Below are 19,385 nucleotides of genomic sequence, written 5' to 3'. Positions count from 1 at the left end.
TAGCAAATACATAGAGGAAGGATGCTATGAGTCATCAAAAAATGCTTTAGATACAATAGGACCCTGTGGAATAATAACCCTGCCTGGGAATATCAAACTGATGAATCAATCAGTCAGACTTCTGCAAGTTTCTTTCTCCTTTCTGGGCTCTGTCCCTTACTGCCAAATGCCCCATGCTACTTACTGGAAGGACAGGCAAGTGAGGGAGAGCAGTGTCATATTGAACATTGTGGGAGTCCTTTCCTTTAGGAAACCAAGAGGTCTGGTAACCACTGTACAGTTTGAACTTCTGGCAAAGCACTGAGGTATCCAGCTGTAATTTTAAAATTTCCATATGTATTTGTTTATTAGCCACGTATTTGCACAAAATATTTGAAATGGAGTTTTCAGTTTACTAAATGAAGTTTTCTAGGTTTTTAAACAAATAGGCACACATTATGGACAGTGCCTTAACTAAAAATCCTATTTCCACTCCCAAAGTAGTGTGGAGCAGGTAAGGGGTGGTAGCAGATTTACTTGTGCTAGTAGTTGGGAAAGTGAGGCCCTGAGATTAAATCCGAATTGCCAGCATTGGTGTGCATTCATTCTGCTCACCTCCAAGTGCCCCTCAAGGTCGTTTCATTCCTTGGTTGACCTCCTTTCATGGCATCTACTTTCCATTATCCTCCACCTTTTAACTAACCTGGTATTTGGTTTGCAAAGGAGCTTCCAATGCCAGTGGGTATCTGTGAAAGCACAGGCAGGAACTTGAAAGCAATTATAAGATCAGCCAAGAGAAACAGAAACACAATTCAGTTTCAGGATGAAAAAAAAAAGACATCCAAAAAGCAACATTCATAAGAAGAATGCAAGGAGGGTTTAGAACTCAGTAGAATCGTAATTTCTGCCCAACACTCAGCCAAAAATACTGTAGTCCGTGGTGTGGCCTTTAATCTAGTTTCTGGTCTAGGACTTAACTGCTAACTTTACAATTGTGTCCCAGTGGTGAGGATTACAACCGACCAATCACTCCTTGGCACTTCATCCCCAGTGTGGAGCAATCTGCCTGGCACCCCATATTCTTTTGCAACAGTTCTGGCATCCTTTAGGCACTGCACATTTCAATTCTCCTACCTCCAGCCCTGTTCCAGGTACCCATCACACCTCGCTCCTTAATTCTCCAAAGATTATAAGAGACTGGAAGAATTTAGAAGCAATCCAGGGCACTAGGATGTGCCCATCCATCCAGTGTGTTTTGAAGTGTATCTAAAACTCTGTCCACCTGATCTTTTCAACCACCACTTACCTGCCAAATTCCCTCAAATTCCTATTATTTAAGCTGCTGCTTTAAGTAAAGTATAGCATTGCTCAAAACCTGCTCACTTATCTAAGAGGGAGAAGACCCTAGTTTTTCAATAGCAATTTGTTAATGAGACTTGCTGGTGTTTCTCTAAAAAGAGGGTCTGGGATTAGAACTAAGGTCAGATGAGTTCTAGTTGCAACAGAAAGACTGAAACGATTGAAATTTGAGCTGTCACCTATCCTGTCTAATCCACAAGCTACTAGCCACATCTGGAAAATGTAAATATAAATAATTTTAATAGCATTAAAAATTTAATTCTTTGGTCATACTGGGTACATTTCAAACAATCAATAGCTACATGTGGCTAATGGCTACCATATTGAGCAGGGAAGATCCAGAACAATTCCATGATCCCCTAAAGTCCTATTGCACAGCAGTTCTCTAAATGAACTGATTCTGCCAGGGGGAAGTTCTGGAAAGGAGAGACAGCCCACCATCACAAGCTCCACTGAGGAGGATGGAGAAGAACAGGACATGGAACAGAATTCCAAAGACAAGATGACAGGGGACCAGACAAAAAAATTGTGTGTTTTGCCAAGTGCCCATCCCTGAGCAAACATGCATGAGCCTTGCCACAAAGCTCTTAAAAATAAGGAAGTGAATGGGGTTGACTTTGAGGCCCATTTTCTCCATTGTCTGACCCTGGGCTTCTGTAAGCTTCTTGTGAAACAAGAGATCTCCTAGTCTCTGAGGCTTTGCTCACACACAGGTGCCTGTGGGCTCCCAGCCAAAGGAAAATCACCAGGCAGCTTGGCAGTATCCAAGAGTCCACTCAGAGCTGGGAGTCTCTAAATCAAAAGCACCTGGGAGTAAAAGATCATCTTCTCCACCTGAGATTAGATGTCAACAGAGTCTGAGGAACTTGAATGGTTTTTAAAGCAATTTCACCCTTTCTGAAGACAGTGAAGGAGCAACCGTCACCCTTTACCGATGTCAGTGGCTCCTATTTGCATAGCACTTTGCAGACATGTGGAGCACTTTCACAATAATCTTTTATCTTATTCTCAAAATAATTGACTGAGGGAAGTAGAGCAGATGTGACCCTCTCCACTTTATATAAGAAGAAATTCATGCTCAGAAAGAAGAGAGGTTTTGAAGTCAACATGGCTGGAAATCACAGAACTAGCCTTAGAAACCTTCCACCTCTTCTGTTTGGAGCTCACATCACCTTTCTCAAGTGATATATGGGTTATTTAGAACCTGTTGAAGTCCCCAAGTATGTCAGCCTAGGGTATATGACCATGGATTATGCTGTAAACTCAGTTCATGCTCATCCCCAAGCCAATGGCCAGGGAGCTCTTCTTCACAAAATGACTTATGTGAGCTCATGGAGAGGGCAGAAGGCCTCCTGGCTAGAAAGATGGTATGACTTCTCCCAGCAGAAACAATGTTGATGTTCTGATAATGGCAAGGGGAAAAGAGTGTTCACGGCTCTGTTTCATTCAGTAGCACCACGTCTACTGAATCTGTTTAACCATGCAAAAGGCACAAGGAAGGTAATGCTTTCCTTGCTCCAAAATAGTCTGCAGTGAGAGACCCTTGAACTGTCCAGTGGGTTTTGTTTTCTAGAATGCCTGTCCATTTATAAGATTTTCAGTAGTCTGTGGCTAAATATATATGACTTATTTTCAAATTTGAGAGAACTTCTTGCTCATAATGTACATGAGCCACTTACATACTTGGCTATATAATAGATCCCAATTCTATATTTTCTTTTGACAGCATGCATATAAATAAATAGATATGCAGAGTAATTATTGAACTTTCCTTCTAATGAGCTCTAATACTAAATCAGCTACTGTCAAGAAAAATCTTAAAAATTCATAGGATACATAAATAGACAAAGCAATATTGAGGACAGTTGATAAAAACCAAATTATCACTTTTAATATGCCCAATAAAATAATAACCCTAGCAACACATGCCTTTCCTTTCCTTTATAGCAACATTCCAATACTTCTCCATCAAGATCCAAATTTTTCTCTACCTCTAAGCCACTAGATTTGGAAATTAGACCACTGAGCTTTCCGTGCCAAACTGGTGAAATCTTCCCAAGGCAAATGGGCCATGCTGAGCTACTTTGAGGTGGAACCTCTACTTCCTCCCAAGGCTGAATTAGTAGAGATTCCAACTTCCCTCCTGCATCCTCCTGTGGCCCAAGACCCAGATAGGATGCTTTGATCAACAAGCAATAGCATGCCTGGCTAAAAGTGGATTCAACACTGGGTGTATAACACTCACCATGTCCTGAGAAAACCATTTGCAGGTTTGGCTTAGCAGCTCATGACATTTACAAAGAGCCACCCTTTCCATTTGGGGAGACTTCTTTCCTCCCAACCCCTCTTTTTTTCCAGGGAGGAAAGATTTCCCCAGCAACCCCCAGAAAGCTTCTGCTATGTCTCGGTGGCTAGAACTAGATGGGATGACCACTCTTAAACCAATCATAGACTTTAGGCAAATGAGATGACCATGATCAGCTTAGAATGATACATGCTCATGCCCTGAGGCTGGATACCTGATTCCTGACAAAACAATTCTGTGCAAAAACAAGAGGAGTGGTTGTTGGAGAAGCAACCAACAGTGTCTGCCAGACCCAGTTAAACACAAGGTTGTGACAGAGAAGGAAGAGAGGCCCTCTACTCCTTGTCTCCTAAGCAGCCTCCCCAGGGAAGTCCCCCTCAACTCTGACCAGTTCAAATCTGCCCACTATTAGCTCTCTTGGAAACAGAAGAGCTCATTCTTAGCACTTAATTTCATTTACATTTAAATGTTTTACTAGTTTCTCTCTTCTCCAGACTGAAAGCATGAGGAGGGTTATTTTAGCACAATACTGTATTCTCAGGGCCTACCTTGCCTATTGCATCAAAGTCTGGATGAATGAATGGATGGATGGATGGATGGATGGATAGATGGATGCATGGATGGATGGATAGATGGATGGGCTAACGAACATTACAGCAATTAAACAGGTCAACCCTATGATTTTCTTGAAAATGCACTAAAAATGGCTGAATTTTTGTCTTCTCCCCTCCTCACCATTCTCACTCATTGATATTGTACTGGGAGTAGCTCCTGAGTCGCTCCCAGACCCAGCCTAACTCAGGTCTCTGGCCATTACCTCTCTGGACAGGTGTGCTTTTCTATTAAGAGAGGAATTCTGGAGACTGAGTAAAATGAAGGGAAAAAAAGAAGAAGAAGGGGCTGGGATTGTGGCTTAATAGCAGAGCACTTGCCTCTCACGTATGAGGCCCTGGGTTCAATCCTCAGCACTACATAAAAACAAATAAGTAAAATAAAGGTATTGTGTTAATCTACAACTAAAATATTTTTTAAAAAAAGAAGAAGAAGAAAGTGAATATAAACCAGTAAGAGAGACAAGCAATTATCTTGCTAGATAAGTAGCCCAGATGTTTTAAATGACGAAACAAGTTTGAAAGAACATCTTGTACATGAGTCGTAAATCAGGTAGAGACAGAATGTTCTTGTACAAGATGAAGCAAAGTGAGAAGAGAGAGAAGGACTTTGAGACTGGTGGTGGAAGAAGTGCTCAGACTTTTACCTTCTTGGCTTTTAATTCACCCTGCCCCTTTCTACCAATGTATAATTGTCTTTGCGTAACAAGGCCCAACAGAAGCTGAGAGGCCAGAGTCACCCTACTGAATTTATTAAACTCCTCTAGTAAGATGGCCCAACCCTTTCTTCTCTGAGGCCCTAGAAAAAGAGATTCCCTTCAAAATTTCCTTTCACCCACTTGTCAAAAAACTGAATGGCAAATAAAAGCTGGTCACCTCAGTGTATTTTAAATAACCCTCAGACAGATGTGGTGAGGAAATTCAGAGAAGTGGAAGCAATTCTTAAAAGTAAGTGAACAGACTGTGGGATGTCAAAAACTGTTGAAATGCTCACTGTAGCCCAGAAGACCCGTACATGCTGTCACCCACTAACGGTCATTTTGCCACAAACATAGGAGTGATTTTTATTTTCTACCCCAGTGGGAACCATTTCCATGTATTTGTACCACTAAATGCCAGCTTTTCATTAGGGAATTATTTTTGTGTCATTAACAATTAAAATGGGATTTTTCTCCTCAATTATAAAAGTAGTAACTTTTAGTTTTATTTAGGTAATTTAGTAACGGTTTATTTGACTTTATTATAAAAGTCATCATTTTTTAATTTTAGAACCATCCTCCCAGAGATTCTCACTGCCAATATATTGGTGTGTATGTGTCTCCAGTGTCTCTCCTGTGCACAAGTGCAGAGGCCTATGTTAGAACCGGGATCGAACACATCTACTTCCTGCACCCAGTTCTTTTTGTTTTCTACATGTTTCTATTATTGAAAACTTGATTACATTTATTTAAAACTTTATTACATTTATTTATTACATTTATACAACAATATATTGTTGTATGCTTATGTCCTGATCTAGTCAAACAATCCTTTATAATTTGGTTTAGATGTTTTCCCAATATTCTGTTTATAAACAATGTCATGAGGAATCTCTTCATTCTGAATTGGTGTTTTTTATATCTCTGTTTATTTGGATAAATATCTGGAAATGTAATTTTCTAATTCAAAGTATAACCAACAATGTTAAATTCTTAATATATACTGTGAAAAAGGATACATCAACTTACATTCAAAAGGACAAGATGCTGGGCCCACCCTACTATCTCACAGTCACAGTTTGTCTATAAACTCAATATCATTCTGAAATTGTCCATGTTGGGAAAAGAATAAAATAAAATATCTCTTATGAAAATACTTTTAAAATTTAAGATTTGGTTAAAATACTTTTTTTATTATTATCAATTTTTAAACTACCCAAGATAAAGAAAACATTACCTCTCTCCACCAAATATTCCAATTATTATAGACCTTTAAGAGAACAAAATCTTTACCAATTTCCCCCTCTAAATATAGTTGACAATAACATTTCATTCATTCAGAACCTACTCTATATGGAGTTTTGTATTTAGAATAAGGAATTTGAAACACACACAGCTAGGAGTGGAGGTATTCAGGGGTTGAGGCAGAGAAAGATAAGATTCATTATCAATGCTACTATGATAAGGTCATGTTCAGGGTGTTCTGTGGGCTGGGAACCCTCCAGCCTTGGGAAACCAAAGAAGCCCCTGCCTGAGGGAGAGGAGACTAAAACAGGATGAGGAGATAGCTGGGCTTTTTACCAGATAACCACATGCCAATCTTTATTGCTTCTGAAACAATACAGAAAAATCAATTTTCTAGCAGCTATATTCCTGCACAGAAAGAGAGCCATTTTGAGGGGATAGGGAAGGGGGTGTGTGACAGACACAACTTTAAATGAGCCACATGACAGAAATGCTAGGACCCCCATGGGCTACACTGGTTTTCCCACAATCAGCCTGGCATTTTAGTGAATGAGCTATGCAAGCTGAGGCTGATTACTAAATTGCTTAGAACTACAGAGGGGATTTTAGAGAACTGTGAGGGAAGACACAGAGGCAAGATAGAACAACTGTCTAGGGAGGAAACTTGAAGAGGAAGACAGAGGTGCCTAAAAAGGAATTTTGTTAAGTGTCTCTCATGTAATATGCTATAGAACACAAAATCCTTGCTCTTGAAAATCCATAAAGTGACAAAGGGCTGAGTATGGCCTCCATCAGGGTGGAAGGTAAGAACAAAGACCACCTGTTGGAGGCTGCCATGCCTGGTTATTCATCCTGCATTCTGCAAACATTTAAGTACTTTGTGTGCTCAGAACACTCATGCCAAGCCCGAAATCCTCCATCTAAACCACGTGGGCTATGAAAGTGAACATGCCCTGCTGCTCTTTCCATAATGAATCTATGAGCCTACTGGGGCTCCAAGTGTCTGAGCATATGCACCTACAGAGGTTTAAAGTAAACGTGAGGATTATATATTCCAAAGTGCATTCCAGAAACCGAGGTGTGGGTCAGCCTCTCTGCTCAGGCACACCTATGGAAAGCATCCCAAATCATTAAATTTTGATTTGCAAATAAATTGACAATTGACAAAACCAAGAGTATCAACAAAGCACCAAACTTTCTGTTCTCATAATATTAGATTATATTGCTCTCATAATATTAAAATTAATGTCCATCTCTAAAGCTGGGTCTAGAAGCATGGGAATGGAACAATAGGATGTCTGCCAGACCAAGGATGAAAAACTATTATAGATAAACTACCAAGAAAGTGTTTACCCAGATAAGGAAGTTGACTAATCTTTTGAATAGTGACTTCCCAATCTTTTTCCCTCCATTTCATTGTTTCTCAGAGGGGTGTTTGAAAGACACACCATCAATCATATGCATCCAAACAAGAGGTGGTGTTATTGTAAAGCAGTGAATCAACAATTATTTAATGGGATGTGCCTGGCCAATGTTATGGTGGCCACATGTGCAGACATCTGAATTGGCCCACTCTGCTTCCATTGGCCCAGGAAGCCTAGCAGCCAGTTGGGAGTTAGGCCTACTCATGCACTAGTGTCATGGTGGACTTATTAAGAAGTACACTAAGAGATCCTTTTATAATTAACAATAGTACTTGCCTTTTAAGATATTGAGCATACTGTGTCATAGTTTCTTAGTTGTCTAATTTTGTGATACAGGAACGCACCGCTATTTAAATCTCACTTATCCAGCAACCTTAACTCTGGAATATATATGAAATCCAGGAAGCAAGCCAAATAGGCTTTTGGGCAAAATAGAACAAAAATCCATTTCCCTACAGGACTAATAGGAAACTCCTTTAGCCCTCACTAAAAGCTTCATTATTCTCATGTTAAATTGCTTAAATTTTCTAAAATTTGTTTATCAGCTTTCTGAATTCATAGGCCACAAGAGGTAGAGTATAAGGGGGTGTTGAGACTCCTAGAAAAGAGTTTACTAACAAAAGTGAAAACTGTTAGCTATCAAATTGAATGTAAGTGGAAAAAGACCAAACAATGTAAATAGAGAGAGAAGGGGTAGGGGTGGGGGGGGATAGCAAAAGAAGATTCATAGGCTGAAAATACTCAAGTCCTAGACATTTGATTTAGCAAAGTGTCCTTGGTCTGCAAGACCTTGGTCTGTATTCATTCTCTGTAGGGTAGCCTATATCCACCACATCACACCATAATCAATACTCCATGGAAAGTTTCAATTAAAAAGGCAGGGAAGTGAATAATTTTAGAAATTTGTACCCAATTAATTAAAATAAAGGTTTTTGTCTCCCAAATGGTATATTTTTGTATTTAAACACGTGTTAAGCCCCCCAAAATGTGTTTTTGTTGAAAAATGCACAAAAATAAAAGAAAGAATGGGCTGAGGATTATTATTTCCTTGCCATTTGGAGCTTGCCCAATTGAGGTTTTGCCTGTTCTTAACAACCCTCTCATTTCCTTCATTTCTGGTGTTGTGATCTGAATCAGCTTCAGTTACAGCCACCTACCGTACAACCACATTTCGGTGGCCTTTGTCCTCCACCTGTCCTTACATTCAAATTAATGTGCTTGAAAAGATTATTAAAAGAATCAAGAAAAGTCTCAGAACATATCCATTAGTAATTTAGAGACCATAGGGATTAATGAGAAGAAAGACTTGCACAGTTTGTGGATTCTAATTGAAGTGATGGGGAAAAGCAGGATTCAGAGAGGAATGAAAGTGCTTTCAGTGGATCTGTGGATGAGAAATAGTATATTCTACTTGGCCTTATAAAAACAATCACTCACTCAGCAAGTGTTGCTGACCTACTTTAAACAGGTATAAAGGTGAGAGTGGGGGTGCTAGATATGTACATGGTGAGTCTGAGATTACTCTGACTTTGATGATGGAGTTCAAGAGGGGACAGTGGCAATAGGCCAGTCACCAAGGGTTTTAATTTACCCAGAGCTCTTATACTTGATTAAATACAGTAGTTACCATCTAAACTAGGTTGTGCAGATTGTCTCTAGATTGTCTGTGAATTAGCCAGGCTAAGAGAGACTTTCCATTTATAATACCCAGAGCTTGACAGCCAAAGGTTTCTTCTCACCCATGACAATATCCAGTGGGGGTCAGAGTGGAACTCAAGGGCCTCCCATTTCTTGATTATACTGAGCTTTTACCATCTTAAAGTCCTCAATTATGTCTCCCTCTGACCAGTGATGGGAAAGAGACAAAGAATGAATATGTAAAACGTTAAAGGCCAGGACTAGAATAGGAATATATTACTCCTGGCCACTTTCAGAGGCCACAGCTCAAACACTTGATGCCATCTAACTACAGGAATGGCAAAGGAATGGGCTTGAACCGTGTGGACAGACAAGAGAGGAGAATCAAATTCTGATGGACCACTAGAAGCCTTTGCTACTCCCCTGAATATATTCCCAGGGTTCTAACTGGAGTAGGAATTAGAGGGGAACAAAGTCTTCTAACATATTATTGAAGATTCCTCATTGAACTTGTTGGATTTCTCAACAGTGCATGCATCTCATCCTTAATACTCCAAAGATTCTCCCATTAGGACAATATTACAGATGAGGACACCAGGGCCCAGACAAGATGCACAGATTGTCCAAGGTCACATAGCTACTGAATGGCATATGGAGTGAAAGGGTCTTGGCCTCAGTTTCCCCATATATTAAAGTGTGAGGTCAGATCCTAATATCTTTCAAGCCTTTTGGTTCCTTTCAGATCCAAAATTTCAGTATTCTGTAACTACTGACATTCATTTCCTCCTAAGTCAACTAAGCAGACATCTAGTAACCAGTAATTTATCTTTTCTTATTAATTCTAAATTTCCTCCTCACATCCCAAGCCCAAGTTTTCAGAAATTAAAATGTACTCAGTAGGCAAGGTTACTAATACAATAGAGATTCATTTTTATAGCAAAGTAGGTTTGTGTTTAACTGAACAGTGCGTGCGCACACACACGCACATACACACATACAAGCGCACACACACAACCTTGTTTGAGCAATCTTGCAAAACGTATGTCCTCCTCCTCTTGTCCCATATTTGTCAGCTTTACCATAGTAACAAACAGTGAGATCTCAGTGGCTTACAACAATATTCACTATTTATTCCCTTTACCTAAGGACATTAGGTCAGCATCAGGTTGGCTGTGGCACTGCTAGGAATGGCTGAACTCTGCTCAGCTTATCTGGCTTTCTCTGTCTTCTCATTTTGGAATCCTGACTGAGAGTATAACCACTATCTGCAGTATCCCAAGGGCATTTGGAGACTCAAAACAAGAAGACCTGAGCCAAACTATGCAATTATATTTAAGGCTTCTGTTTGGATTCAGCAAAAACGATCATAACTATTCACATCCCATTGTCTAAAGCTTTTCCCAAGGCCAAGTTTAAAGCTATTGAGTTGAGATGTGCAGCCTTCCCACAGGATGCACATAAGCATGTTCTATGACAATAGATGGGAATGTGTAACCCTATAACTGGGAAGAAGGAAATAGTGGGGATACTGCCTCCATTGAAGTTCTAAATGCAACTTTTCCTGTGGAGAGGTTGCCATTCCCACCTCCACAGCCCCTTTCTTTCCATCTCCTTTCAGCTGAAGCTGGGGCTCTCAAATTTCAGCTTCAATTAAATCACTTAACTGCTCATTAAAAATTTCCTTGCTAAGCCCCACCCTCCAAATATTTTGACCCAGTAAGCCTAAGATGGCAATGGTGCCCAGAACAGTGTCTAGGAACAGTGCCCCAGGAACACACATTACTCTTGAAGGGCCACAGGTGGATTCCCATTACATATGGCTTTAGAGACACTTTGGACAGTGGGATATGCTGAGCTAGCCTTGTATCAGAAGAAAGGGGTGCCTTGTAGAATTCAGAACCTCCTGTCAGTGGGCCTCCTAGAGCAGGCATTACGAATGTTAGGTGACATCATGACAGTCAGTGGTTCTCAGCCCTGACTATACATAGAATCATCTACACCTTTTTTAAATCCCCATGTCCCACTGGGCCTAACTCTGCAGGCATCCCTCAGTATCCACAGAAGACAGGGTTCAGAAACCCTGTGGATAACAAAGTCTGTGGATGCTCAAGTCCCTTATGTAAAATGGTGTAGCATCCTATGTACTGGAGTACATACTTTTCTACATACTTTAAATCATCTCTATCTTACTTATATTACTTAATACAATATAAATATAGGTAAATAATAAATATTCCCCCAAATTGTCAGAGTATAGTGACAAATTTTTACATGTTCAGTACAGATGCAATGTTTTTTTTTCCAAATATTTCACCCCAGGGTTGATGAATTCACAGATGTAAAACCTGTAGATACAGAGGGCCGACTGTCATCAGAATCTCCAGGGACAAGGCAGAGGGATGGGAACTTTAAAGAAGTCCCCTTACTCGTAATGTAAATGCTAGACTGAGAACCCCGGTGTCTGTTGAACAGCTTTGTCAACTGCAAAACATAATGTACAATTTCTGGATGAATTTTAATTGTAACAATTGACCGATGATCTCATGAGGGACTAGTTCCTCTAGAAATCAGTCCAATTTGGATTTTCCACCATCTGTCCAGAGTGTGCACTGGCCAGGGAGCACTGAAACTCACCCAATTCTTATTCTTGCCCTTGAGCCAAAAAAGACTGAGCAAAAACAAACCTCCCTCAGATTTAAAAAAAAAAAAAAAAAAAAAAAAAACAATGTTGCTGGGATCCTGTGGTGAGGGAATGAAGCTGGTGTAATTGGAAGCGATGCCTCCAGCCATGGGTAAGCATGCAGCATTTGATTTACTAAATGACTCCAGTACAAAGGAGCATACATTATAGTGTGGCAATTAGCCCAATTAGGTTGGAAGCCAGTAGATCTTTCTGTGGAAGTCTCCCCACAGCACCAACCCTCAGTGAGGTCCCAGTTTGCCAATGCTCCTTCTGCTGATCATCTGCTTCTTACAGAGTGCAGCCATCATCGTGCATAGCACAGGTCTCCTCTTTGGTGCATCTTCACGGAGCATAGAGTTCCCTTTCAGGAACCCTGGGGCTTATGAGAGAGTAAGGAGGGATATGTTTGAAATCAGACGTGAATGTTAGAAAGCAGTTTCTACCCTATTTCTAATAACTTTAACGCAGTCCTAATTCTCTGACTAACCTGCCAGATTCTAATGTGATAAACATTTTACATAGAAATAATTCCCTTGTGGAAAGTTCCAGATGTTTCCCACCGAGGGATAGCACCAAACAGGGAATAGGGTAGAAACACATTCAAAAAACAACAAAATGTAAACTTCATAGTAACAGCCATAAAAAATAATAGTCATGGATGTCCTCTTGAACAAGGGTCTTCTGTGAATATTCACTAATGTGTAAGTGTACCACTTGGGCTATGGACAGGTGACCATTCATTGCTGTGGCCACATGTTTGCACAAAGCTAATTATTGGTGGAGCATGAAGAGCTAAAACTTTCATCTGCCACTAGGCAAAATTCTCTTGGCACCGAATCTCCAATTTCCAGCATCTCCATGAAAGATCAGTTACCATATTCTAAAACCTCTACAAATTCTCCTATCAACAATGGCAGATCACACTGGTTCTAAGTCTAGCATTTATCATACTCATACTCAGGTAAGACCACAGTTTCTCCATGCAGGAGATGTTCTGTTCCAAATCTTAGACTCTTGTTCACCTTTGAGGCTTCATTGATTCTCTTATTCATTCTATTCATTCTTATTCATTCAAAGTCATTGACTTTGCACAGAACTTGTGTAACAGTCTTAACTTTTAGCCTGGTATGAAATGGCTAAATCCTTCCTGTTTCTCTCTCCACCCTGAGCAGATTATGTCCTTTGTTTTCCAAATTAAATTCTGGCCTTCTGTATTGGAAAGAAAAGCCAGATTCTTGGAAATCAAGAGCGCTTGGGGGTTCTCACACTGTGCTTCAACCTCAGGCTGTCTAATACTGGGTGGGGAAGGGCAGATAAGAAAACCCACTAGGCAGAGGGGCCCAAAGGAAGTGCCTAACACAATGCCTAACACTTTAACCAGTGAAGGCATGTATTCAAAATGTATTCTCAGGAAATGAGACTGTGATTTTTATTTTTATTTTTTTTTTTTTAGGACAAGAAATGCAGTAGAAATGTAATTGAGGCTAATTATCAGAAGGTATGACAGGAAGCACACTCACCTTGTATAATACAGAGCTACAGGTAAGGGTTATGGGGCATACAGTGTTTGCCCACCATTCCAGGCAAAACCCAATGTGCCAAAAATGGAAATAACACAAACATTCACCAACATTGGAATGAATAAATAAGTTATGATGCTTCATTCAGTGAAATATGAATGAGATGAAATGAAAATGAATTATGTAAAACTACATGTAATGACAGGAATGAATCACACAGTAATGTGGGATGATGAAAGAAGCCAGACGCACATACATTCTCTTTAAATGCATGCGTATGATTCTATTTATATAAAATTCAGAAGTAGGGGCTGGGGTTGTGGCTCAGCGGTAGAGCGCTCGCCTCCCACGTGCAAGACCCTGGGTTCGATCCTCAGCACCACATAAAAATAAATAAGTGAAATAAAGGTGTTATTTACAACTACATCTAAAAAATAAAATATTAAAAAAATTCAGAAGTAAGTAAATTTCATCTGTAGTGTTAGAAGTCAGGAGAGTGGCTCCTACTGGGGTAGTGTGGATAGATAATAGGAGGAGGCACAAGTTGGATTTCTGGGGTGCTGTTAGTGTTCTGTTTCTTAACCTGGGTGATACAATGGACATATTCTCTTGGGGGTAAATTATTGCAGAATACTTAATGATTCAGATATGTAAACCACATGTATAACAGTATTTAAAGAAAGACTTAGATGAGGCCTTGCTTATCCATCTGAGAATTGGGCTTGCAAGAGCTGAAGAGTCCTCAGAATCCCTGCCTAGCATGTTAGGTCAATTTCTACAGTTAGGGAAACTAACTTAACAATGACAGATCACAATGGTTCTAAGTCTAGCATTTATCATACTCATACTCAGATAAAACCATAGTTCCTCCATGCAGGAGATGTCCTGTTCCAAATCTTAGAGTCTTGTTCACCTTTGAGGCTTCATTGATTCTCTTATTCATTCTACTGTCATTGACTTTGTACAGAACTTGTGTAACAGTCTTAACTTTTAGGCTGGTATGAAATGGCAGCCAGAGTAGAGACCACACTCAGTATCGACTCACCTAATGCCTGATCTTGAGAACAAGTGCTATAAATTGGAGAACCAAGATTGCTGGCATCCTGGGCTGATTTGCTCAGGGGCTTGGTGAGCCAGAACAGGCAGATGAAGTCTAACCAACACAGGCTTTAGGGTTGATAGTGGAGAGTGGTGTGTTGAATCTTGGATTTGTATTTTTAACTCTCAGGAGCCACTGGGCCTCCTCTGCTAGTTCATGTCCTCCCTAATAGGGGTAGTGGAATCAGCACAGGCTGTGGTACCATGGCCCTGATTTTCAATCTAGTTTCTCAAAAGGGCAAGGTTCCAGGCCATGTTTTGATGGACCTCTTTCTCAACTGTTGGTCTCTGTGGAAGAGACTTGGCTTAATGAAGAAGGTAATGAAGGGAGGCTTTTGGAAAGAGCCTAAATAGGACCTAAAAAGGTCTAAACAGGATTGGTGTTGACATAGAGGAACCCAAGAGAGAAGGGGGTTTTCTTGGCATCCATACCACAGCAGCAGGAGCAGGGTAGGAAGATTCATTGGATAATATGATAGGAAGAAACGTTAGGATAGGAGAGCCTTGAGGACTCAGAAGGCAGAAAGCCAAGTCAGGTAGTCACAGGCAAGGTGTGGGGGGTCACAAACTTGCTACAAACCTGCTCTTCAGATGCAAGTTTTGTATTTTTAAAGCACAGTCACACTCACAGAGATAGTGAGGAAAGAAGCCTGCAGTGATTGACCTGGGATCCAATATGCAAGGCTGACTTTCTGCTAACTGGACTCCAAATATTTCAAGCCTTTTGCTGCTATAACATCATGAAAAGCAGACTGTTGACTCCATTGGATGTTCCAGCCTGAGATGAGGTAGTACATAAGGAGGGCCGGCTTACCCTTGATCAAGATCCTTTTGGAGAGTTGAGATCAAAATCCAATGGAGAGTTGACTCAGAGAGATAAAAAACCAACTCTATCCCTAACCTAATGTTTGCCAGCCATAAAAACTGGCCAATGGGCAATACAGGTATACTTAATGCTGGGACTCACCCTGGGTCTGATGGGAGTTAACATTTAGCGCAGCCCCCTGGGGTGGAGGGACAGCTGCCATTATCTTTTACTCTAAAGACTTACTGAGCCTATTGTGTTTCTCCTGCTGAGTGTAAGATGCAGAATAAGTTGAGAAATCATTATGAAACACTACATTGATTCCACTATGAATTTGTCTAACTCCCTGGCACAGGGGTTTCAGGCATTAGAAAATACATAGTTGCTGGGAGCCATCAGCCAAGTAGGTATGACAAATTCCTTGCCAGCTTACTCCCATGCTGTCTAGTGGAAGGACTTCTGAAAGGTGACCTTGCTCAAGGACCAGGGCAGGATCCGTGTTTAGGGTGTTCCCCCTTTAGAATAGGGCAGTTTAGCATAATAGGAGAGTAGGGTGTTTCCCCTTTAGAATAGGGCGGTTTAGTAATAGGAGATTAGGGTGTTCCTCTTTTGGAATAGGGCGTATCCTGCTGCTGAGTTCCTCTTGAGTGCTTAGGGTCAGACAGTATTTTTTGAGAGACAGAAGCCCATGCGGTGTGGATTTAGGCAGGAGTGGATTTGGGCGGATTGGATTTGGGCAGAGTACGTGGATTCCCCTAGAACGTGTTTGTAGACGGCCGGTGTGAGTTCGGGAATAAAGAATTGCTGTTTGAATCTACAAGCTGTGTGGAGACTCGTGATTTGTGCCCAGCCGAGAGACTGCGGCACATAGTAGTTGGAGCTGGGGTTGTGGCTCAGCGGTAGAGTGCTCGCCTGGCACATGCGAGGCCCTGGGTCTGAGCCTCAGCATCACATAAAAATAAATAAATAAAGATATTGTGTCAGACTAAATAAATAAATAAATAAATATTTTTTTTTTAAAAAAAGAAAATACACAGTAGTGATCAAAGACCAGGCTATGTCTCAGGAAAGCCCAGAGAAAAGTTGTTACCTTTTAGTCCATAAAATGCTTCCTGAAAGTTATAGGAAAAAAAAAAAAAAAACTTTTATTGGGAGTGTTTCTTTGATCCTGCATCAGTTTATGAGCAAGTATGAGTGGATGACAAAATCTACTTCTGCTGAACCTACCCTGTATCCCACCCTAGCATTTCTTTAGTAAAACACTTGGAACCTTGCTTTGGAAGAGCTGCTTAGATAGCATCTGAAGTCACCAAAAAGGTGTGATTTATGGCATGCTGAGTCCAAGCATTTTAATACAATGCCCCCCAACCAAAGCAGAGAAGCTTCAATAAAGGGATGTCATTTTTAAAATAATAATAAAGTCTTGACCAGTGGGCAGAAGAATCCAGAATCCGATTTCCAACCTAAGATGAGATAACCAGATTACCAGGACAAAGAGCTCTTTCTGGGCTATCTGTACCTGGTTAAACTGGATTAGGGAGATCAACAGAATCTGAGACCAGCAGGTATAAGCAGGGCAGAAGCCAACATGACCTCTCAGCCCTGGCTCTCCTTTTCTGCTCAGGACTACACATCCACTTGTTGGGTCTGTTGTTTTAATTTCCACTGTCTTTCCAACAGAAGGGGGAATAATTGTTCCATCTATCATAGACTTTCTGCAAATCAGGATGATTTATCAGATGCTCTCAGATTGCCCAATTGCTCTGTCCCCATGGGTAGATGCCTGTCAGCTTACTAAACCTCTCCATACTTCACTTTCTCGTCTGTTAAAAGGGAATGGTAATGATCTGTACCTACTCATGGTGCCATTGTGAGAACAAAATCAAATGATTAAAGTACTTTGCCCTGTGCCTGTCCCATCACAGATGCTCCAGAAGAGTCACATAGACATTATTTAAAACCCTTTCAGGGGCTTTGCCCTCTTGATGTAAGTTAGCTGACCCCTAGGGATTAGATGGGGCAGATGGTTGAGAATGTACAACCTAGGAGGGCATCTGGAAGGAATCTGGACCTTCAAAAAACAAGATGCTGGCTACCTGATAGGACCCATTAGAGGACCAGGATCCATTATTAAAACAGCTGCCTCAGTGTAAGGGAGCTACCTGATAGTTAGTGCCCTTGTGCCCTACACCTTTGCTGTCACTGAGATTTTTATTTCTGAGTATGTCTTGCAGGAGGAAGTGTCGGGTGGAGAAAGCCTTCAAAAAACTGCCCATTAAGTGACTGTCAGGAGGAGGCTCACACTCTGGTCAGGAGGAATGGGCGAAGATCTTTTAGAGGCTCATCAGACAACACAGCTTTGCCCCCGATGCTCTCCCCTTCATTTAAAAACTAAAACAAACAAACAAACTAACTAAAAAAGAAAAGAAATAAAATGAAATTTAAAGAGAAATTAAAGCCATGTGTTTCTGAGAATTTACACTTGGTTCATCAAACCTATTGTTTTCTGAGTGTCGTTTAAAGTCTAATAAACTAATGAGCCTTCTTTTTTTTTTTTTAATGTTTTTAAAATCCTTTTTCTTAGAAGGACATTGAGAGGCTTTGAAAGCTGTTCCAAGGGTAAAAATAATAATATTAATAATAAATTGCTCAAAACTCTCAACCCCTGCAGGTTCAAAATTTGCTTAATACTCTGAGCTCAAGGGATTTGAATTATTACTGGAGTTTATTATATTTTATAATGGGACTTCACAAAAGGGAGAAAGAAATCACGTGAAGGTTCACTAGAGCTCATTGTAAAGTTTGCTTCACAACCATGCTCATAGCCCAGGCTTCCAGGACCCTCTCACTCTGAACCTTCAAAGAAAGCACCCCCTACTTGGCAGGATCCCTGGGGCTAGATAAAGTCAGAAACTGAGAAACTGACTTTTCAGCCAGGATTATTTGGGGCTGGAGATTTAAAGCCAAATCCCTCCTAGAAAGGTTCCCTTGTAGGGCATACAATCTATGTCACATAAAATGCATGATATACTGTCAGATGACTGTGGAATGGAAAGAGAACATTTTCCCCCCCCTTTGGGATGTGTGCAAAGGAGTGGACTACGGTGACTCCCCTTGAACTTCCTATGTTATCATCTGATGACCTCTGGCGGTGGAATTTTTCCCAGCAAGTGCAAATCGAGGCTTCTGAGCCAAGCCATCCCATGTTACATTTTCCTACATTCCCTTCCTTCTGTTTTGTCATTCACACTAAGCAAGGAGCAAGAAACAGTTGTAAACACCCAGAATAAATTGGTGCATATGCCTGACCAGGCTGTCATTTCAAAAAAGTTGCCTGCTGCCTCTCTTTCAGGCAATCTTTGATACATTTCCTGTAAGAAGAAAAGGGAGCCAACATGAAGGATAATGTGGCATCCACAGTTGTTTTCATGCTGCTGCTTTTTCTCAACATCAGACTGCTGAATGGTGAGTAAGAGATTGTCCTGCTCTCTTTCTTTGCTGGGGTGTTTATCAAGAAGCTGAAGAGATCATCACAGCTTTCTTGCAATGCAGTTGTGAGAAATAAAAATGCTTATGTCATGTGCTGCTAATAAATTATTTGCAACCCTTTTTGCATTAAAATTAATGCAGAAAAATTAATGCAAACTTGTCATTATGCTCTCTGCCTTCTATCCTCATTGAGGAGGGTATGAAACACTTCTGAGGACCTGAGTTCTAGTCCAGATTCTGCCAGTTGCTGGCTGTGTGACCTTGAGCCAATTGCCCAATCTCTTTGGCTTTCCAAATTCTCAAAGTGAGGATAGTGACATTTCCTCCACCACAGATGAAATAACAAATGTGAAAAATCTTGGAAAAACCATGAAGGGATGTAAAAAATTGCTACTGCATGGTGAGAAACAGATACAGCCAATTCTGTTATCTGCTGATTTGGGAAATAATATCCACAGCTAAATTAGGAGTGTGCCTGTACATTATCCACAGCTAAATTAAGTGTGTCTGTGTACATTTCTGAGTGTCAAC

General features: G+C 40.6%; 1 protein-coding gene across 6 annotated transcripts in view; it reads left to right on the top strand.

The window, feature by feature from the left end:
- Positions 1-19,385, top strand: part of Prlr (prolactin receptor) — a 153,606-nt gene that overhangs the window by 111,222 nt on the left and 22,999 nt on the right. For 4 of the 6 annotated variants that reach the window (XM_076857369.2, XM_076857371.2, XM_076857375.2 and 1 more), the window contains 2 exons: positions 13,396-13,484; positions 18,718-18,830. In XM_076857369.2, the coding sequence (XP_076713484.2) occupies positions 18,761-18,830 (70 nt within the window). In that variant the 5' untranslated portion in view covers positions 13,396-13,484; positions 18,718-18,760. The remainder of the gene's footprint in view (positions 1-13,395; positions 13,485-18,717; positions 18,831-19,385) is intronic. The other 2 variants (XM_076857372.2, XM_076857370.2) reach the window with 1 other exon arrangement.

The sequence above is a fragment of the Callospermophilus lateralis genome, chromosome 5, assembly GCF_048772815.1.
Source record: "Callospermophilus lateralis isolate mCalLat2 chromosome 5, mCalLat2.hap1, whole genome shotgun sequence".
In the NCBI taxonomy this organism is placed as follows: Eukaryota; Metazoa; Chordata; class Mammalia; order Rodentia; family Sciuridae; genus Callospermophilus; species Callospermophilus lateralis.
The sequence above is the reverse complement of the archived record's forward strand: the minus strand, read 5'-3'. Positions and strand labels throughout refer to the sequence as shown.